The sequence below is a fragment of the Coenobita brevimanus genome, chromosome 6 (genome assembly GCF_032717465.1).
Source record: "Coenobita brevimanus isolate Jiangsu-jjx chromosome 6, ASM3271746v2, whole genome shotgun sequence".
NCBI lineage: Eukaryota > Metazoa > Arthropoda > Malacostraca > Decapoda > Coenobitidae > Coenobita > Coenobita brevimanus.
Window position 1 is genome coordinate 63,051,537 of NC_136959.1, and position 5,287 is coordinate 63,056,823.

General features: G+C 40.7%; 2 protein-coding genes across 2 annotated transcripts in view; both read right to left on the minus strand.

The window, feature by feature from the left end:
- The window catches only part of LOC145402167 (uncharacterized), a 4,370-nt gene extending 2,356 nt beyond the window's left edge, over nt 1-2,014 (minus strand). Inside the window, exons 1-2 of the mRNA XM_080274287.1 lie at nt 1,862-2,014; nt 1,451-1,595 (exon numbers count right to left, since the gene is read on the minus strand). Coding sequence (XP_080130413.1) covers nt 1,451-1,595; nt 1,862-2,002 — 286 coding nt within the window. The 5' untranslated portion in view covers nt 2,003-2,014. The remainder of the gene's footprint in view (nt 1-1,450; nt 1,596-1,861) is intronic.
- Nucleotides 2,015-2,290: 276 nt separating this feature from the next.
- Nucleotides 2,291-4,893, minus strand: LOC145401597 (uncharacterized). Its single transcript, XM_080273792.1, has 4 exons — nt 4,802-4,893; nt 4,040-4,205; nt 3,039-3,221; nt 2,291-2,296 (listed from the first exon to the last, which is right to left on the minus strand). The coding sequence occupies exons 1-4, from the start codon at nt 4,891-4,893 to the stop codon at nt 2,291-2,293; spliced, it is 447 nt and encodes a 148-aa protein (XP_080129918.1).
- Nucleotides 4,894-5,287: the final 394 nt, after the last annotated feature.

Below are 5,287 nucleotides of genomic sequence, written 5' to 3' on the forward strand. Positions count from 1 at the left end.
CTGGAGATGGCCCAAGTCAGGTCGAAAACGTTTAGCTTCACAATAAGTAGAGAATAAATACAGTTTCAGTAAGTGAGCATAATTTCTCCCCTCCGAGATTGTTCGGAAGGCTTTCACTACAGTAGGCCTCTCTTTAGTTAAAAAAAAAAGAAAAAAAAGACAAGCAGTAGGAAGAAACTATAGACAAGTAAATAAATAAGTAAATAAATAACAAATTGTCTTCCTACATACTATAAATAAAGACTATCTCGTATGTGTAGAGTGATGGTTAACGGCACTTCCTCACCACCTAGTTCTTCCCCTTTCTCCCTCCTTCCTTCCGACGCAGTGGTAAGTAACACAACATTTTAGGTGCTTTACCTCTTAGTTTAACACACACACACACACACACACACACACACACACACACACAAACGGGTATACACAACACTAGAGGGTTTAGTTTAGATGCAGGAAGTCCCATCAGTCATTCTTTTCTCCTGCGAAAATTTTTCAAAATAAGAGTTAAAATTCTCTAGCTTAACCCTTCGCTGCCATGCTGAACCAGGATTTTTAAGAATTCAGCTGTACCTACTCTAGTAAACAATGATAATGTAGTAGTAGTTGTAGCAGCAGCAGTAGTCAATCAATCAATCAATCAATCGTCTTTATTTCGTATCTCGTGATACATAAAATATAATACATTTCATCATCATAAATACTATAGATACTCCTTTACAATTAAATTTAATAAAATATTTACAATAAATAAATCCTTAACAATCAGATCGAGGAGCAGATCCAATTTCATTAATTAAAAAAAAAAAAAAACTAAATAAAATATATACAATTTGCATACCAACACATTCAGTATCAACTGTTATACATCTTTTTCAAAATTTACATTAACTCCACACCACTTATTTCCTCATGGTTCTGCACCCACTGAATTCTGGTATTTATAATGTCCACAGAGTTATCCAATATATCTATCTCATATTTATCATAAAAATATTTCAATAAATGAGGAACATGGTGGCCAGAGGACTGATAAAATAACCTAAAAACCGCATTATTCTTTCTACTTAGGGCTTTACAATACCTAGCTTGCACTAGGGCAACATGGTGTCTAAGTAAAAGTAGTCCTGCTGCCTTGGATATACTATGATTACTTATTAATCTTGGGACATTATATATTTTCTTAAGAGCATTCGCAAATGCACTTTCAAAGTGATAGTAATAATAGCAGTTTCAATCCCAGGCACATCTAAACATGAACCCAGTGGACTGCAGGACAAAGCTGCCGTTTTTCTGCAGCCCACTATCCTTTTTTGGGGGGAATATGAAGGGGAGGGAGGATTGAAGGATTTGTGTATAACCGAGAAGTTCCACCACCGAGCCCTGTCGGTAACATCACGTAAGGGCGTCCCCCTCCAGCATTAAACAATGATTAAAACACCGCCCTGCGTACTCTGGTAGACCATGATCTTAAGGGTGGCAGTGCAGTACTGGACGACTCCCTTTCCCCTCACCCCGTCCATGCCTCGCCGCGCCCACACCAGCCCGCCCACCACCACGCCCGCACCCACCACCATACCCACAAGACACGCCCACACCTGCCAAAAAAACAAGGGTCAATGGTCAAAGGTGTCACTGCACTGGCACCACTGCCATACTCAGTCATTTAGATGGTAATTTGACTCCCACTTCAACTGTGATTAAAAATTCGCCAACATTTCTCTGCTGGTTGTGACAAGGGAAGGTGCCACATGAACTTTGTTTTATGTGATGTAATAATAATAATAATAATAATAATAATAATAATAATAATATTAATAATGATAAAAATAATAATAATAATATAACAGCTGTCGTTTCCTACCAGCCTTGTGAATATCTGCAGTAGGAGCAGCGGCCTGATGAAGGGCCTTGGCGCCCTCGAGATGATGACCACGTTGTCGGTGCTGTAGATGAGGCCGAAGTCGATGACCAGAGTGCGTTGCCAGATGGGAGTGAAGTCCATGGGAGAGACGTCGGCTTCCTGTGCACGATGGAGGTCATATTATACTCTTCTTACTTTAACTTAACCCCAAATTGCCTTCTCTCCATCTTCTTCCTTTCTTTTTTCTTTTTTTTTTTACTTGGCCTGAAATTGCCATCTCACCATCTTGAATACTAAACTAAGGCAATAGATTAACTCTGCAGTACGATACACGACTACAGGTCACGAAGAACTGCTACACAAAAGGATGTAGTGCCATAACGTTGTCTTATTCTGCCTCTGAGCCATGTGAAGTAAACAGTAAAATGGCTAAATCTGAGCCATGTTAAAGTGAGAGGCATATAATAGACAAGTGCCACCACTTAAACGTCAACGCAGGCAGTCTTAACTAGAGAAATGATAATGTCTGTGCAAGATGCTGATGATTAAGTTTTATGGTCAACGGAGCTTGATTATTCACAAATCTGTCTACCTGTCTACTTCTCTATCTATCTGTCTTCCAGTCTATCTGTCTATCCAACAATCCATTTATCAATCTATATCCATCTATCAATCGATCAATCTATCTATTTATTCATCATCTGCCAATCTGCCTATAATTTCTTCATACCATTATCACTCTCAGTAAATCCTGCACTTCTTTTCATACGTGGGCCACTGAAATCGGATGGTTAGTCACGGGGTAAGAAAAAAATAAGTAAATAAAATAAAGCAGACAAAGATTTTCCTCGTATTTCACTTAACCCCCAGGTGTTTCTGCGTCATGCTGAGGATCCATGTGGTTAGGTCATGAACGACGAAACTGAAATCGACCCTACCCAGTACTAAGGCTGTGTGAGTGGCGTGGTTCTGTCCAATAAAACAATAATCGACTAAATGACTCTCACGTAAAAACAAAAATCCACTAAATTACTCTCACATAAAAAAAAAGTCGACTAAATAACACTCACGCAAGAACAAAACAAAACAAAGATATCGACTAAGTAACACGCACGTAAAAACAAAAATCCACTAGATAACACTCACGTAAAAACAAAAAAGGACAAGTAAAACTCACCCCACGGAGCAGGTCCCCCACCATACCATTCCAGGCGCCGTCACTGAACGCCCCGAAGCCGGTGTTGGGTACCAGGACGTCAGTGAAGTTAAGGCGGCCCTGGATGAGCCTCGTGATGTCAGCAGCGTACCCTACCGCTGATGCCAATGTCTCGTTATCCGTGAAGAGGAACACTGTTGGTTTCTGAAAATTTTGGTGGACAGTTCAATTCAATTGTCCCTTTACGATAATGCAGTAGCAAACAGTCCCACATTATCCCCACTAAAGTGTAGGGAACCTGAGGCAAAGATGCCTTAGTGCCAAGAACATTTATGAGTAGATGACCCGCCTACCTCCCTTTGTGGAATTAATGGGTAGAAAAACCTCCAGCCTCTCCACGAGTATCAAACCAATGCAAGGCCGTCACTCCAACCATCTCCAAACTGTGTCGAAAACTACCGACATTTTGCTGACCTAATCGGTAATCAAATGTCCTTTTCTAATTATGTGTTATGTGCAGTTGCAAGTTGAAAACTGTTAAAGTTTTCAGTTTGTCCCGACATAACTAAAGTCTTTTTTTTTTTTTTTTTTTTTTTAACACCGTTGCATGAAATATAGTTTCTAAAAAGTAAGTCATAATGATGGATGGGGAGGAAGCATTAAAGAAAGTGGCTTTGGCGGGATGGTGACGTGATGGAATGGTTCAATGTCCTCCTCCAAAGAGATCTCTTCGTAGCTTAATATTATATTATCAAGAGACTGATTTTTACCCTTTCCTGATCAAGCGTACTCATTTAAGCAGAATCAGTTTCTCTGCTGATAACCACACTCATAAAAAAGAAAAAATAGAAAGAGATCCAAACGTTCTCCATTAAAAGAACACGGACACATGGGCTAGGATTAAAAACAAGGCGCACACGCACACACACACGCACACACACACACACACACACACACACACACACACACACACACACACACACACAAACACACACACGTGATGCTAACAAGGTGATGCGGACCTTGAGGACGTTGATTCTGAGCGTCCTGCCGCGGAGGTTGAAGGAGGGACGAGGCCACAGTGGGTGCAGGAGGTGTGACGTTCCGTAGGACCAGGTTCCCGCCCTTCGCAGTTTCCATGATCCGTCCCCCGGCGCATCCACACACCCCACCACCACCACCCACATGCTAGAGGACAAACATAACCCTTACAAACTGAAATGGGGACCTGGATGCGTCAGTCAGTGTTACGTGTCATAGTATGGTTGATTGGTGGTTGCTTTCCTTGTTAGTACGTAATACGAAAATCCAGCCAATGAACAAACCATTACTAGACAATTTTTTTTAACTTTAAAAAATCCTTTAGTACTGGAACTATTGAAGAAAGCAGTATGTAAGCCGTCCCGTTTGGAGTCTCCCATGTTCTGAACAAATTCGTCTGAAGACTAAGGTATACGAGTACATAATTGAGAGAGAAAAAAAAAGGTATTAAACAGAGGCTGCATAGTGTGAGACAACTGGCTTACCACAGCTATACTTTAATGTTTTTTCGGCAGCGTTCTAGGTGGCATAAAAGACTTTGCATCACCTTTCTCTTAGCCATTTATTATGCATATTACACCCTGATACTCTTTTTTATGTTATTTATATATTTCTAGTATGGACATCGGATACCTCAGTAACGTAAAACGGAATAAAAAGGTGTAATATACAAAATAAATAATAGAGAGTTGCGCGTTGTCTGTCCAACCTAGGATACTTATCGCCTCTCATCGTCCACTCACCCGTCCTCAGCAGACGACAGCGACTTTGAACGTTCAGGCACGATCAAAAGTCCCTGTACTCCCTCAAACATCACACCCTCCATTTCCCACATCACCGTCAGGAAAGAGGCGTCGGTGGCAATACTAGAAGAAGCAGCGGGGGAAGAAGAGGAAGAAGAATTGGGGTACGGAGAAGACGGATGGAAATGAGATGGAAAAGAGGAAGATGGAGGAGGGGAAGAAGACGACACCGGAAATGGGGTGGAAGAACTAGATGCATTGGTGGGAAAGATAGCATCAGTGGCAATCCAAAACCAGTACGTCTTCTGGAAAAAAAAAAAAAAAAAATACGGCCAAAGACATTAGAGGGCATATTTATAAAACATCCTGATAATTCTACGATACAGAAGTCTCCATAAATGTTAACTATTACCACAGATCATTTTGTTTTTCGTAGTATGTCTCATTAACATTCATTAAAATTCGACTATGAAATGTTTGAGAGCT

What these genes read in the sequence shown, in the direction of transcription:
- LOC145401597 (XM_080273792.1), bottom strand. Translation starts at nt 4,893, where the DNA reads ATGTGGGAAATGGAGGGTGTGATGTTTGAGGGAGTACAGGGACTTTTG. An exon ending in CTGTCGTCTGCTGAGGACGG is followed by an intron (nt 4,206 to 4,801) that starts GTGAGTGGACGA and finishes TTTGTCCTCTAG; the next exon opens with CATGTGGGTGGTGGTGGTGG. An exon ending in TCAGAATCAACGTCCTCAAG is followed by an intron (nt 3,222 to 4,039) that starts GTCCGCATCACC and finishes CAAAATTTTCAG; the next exon opens with AAACCAACAGTGTTCCTCTT.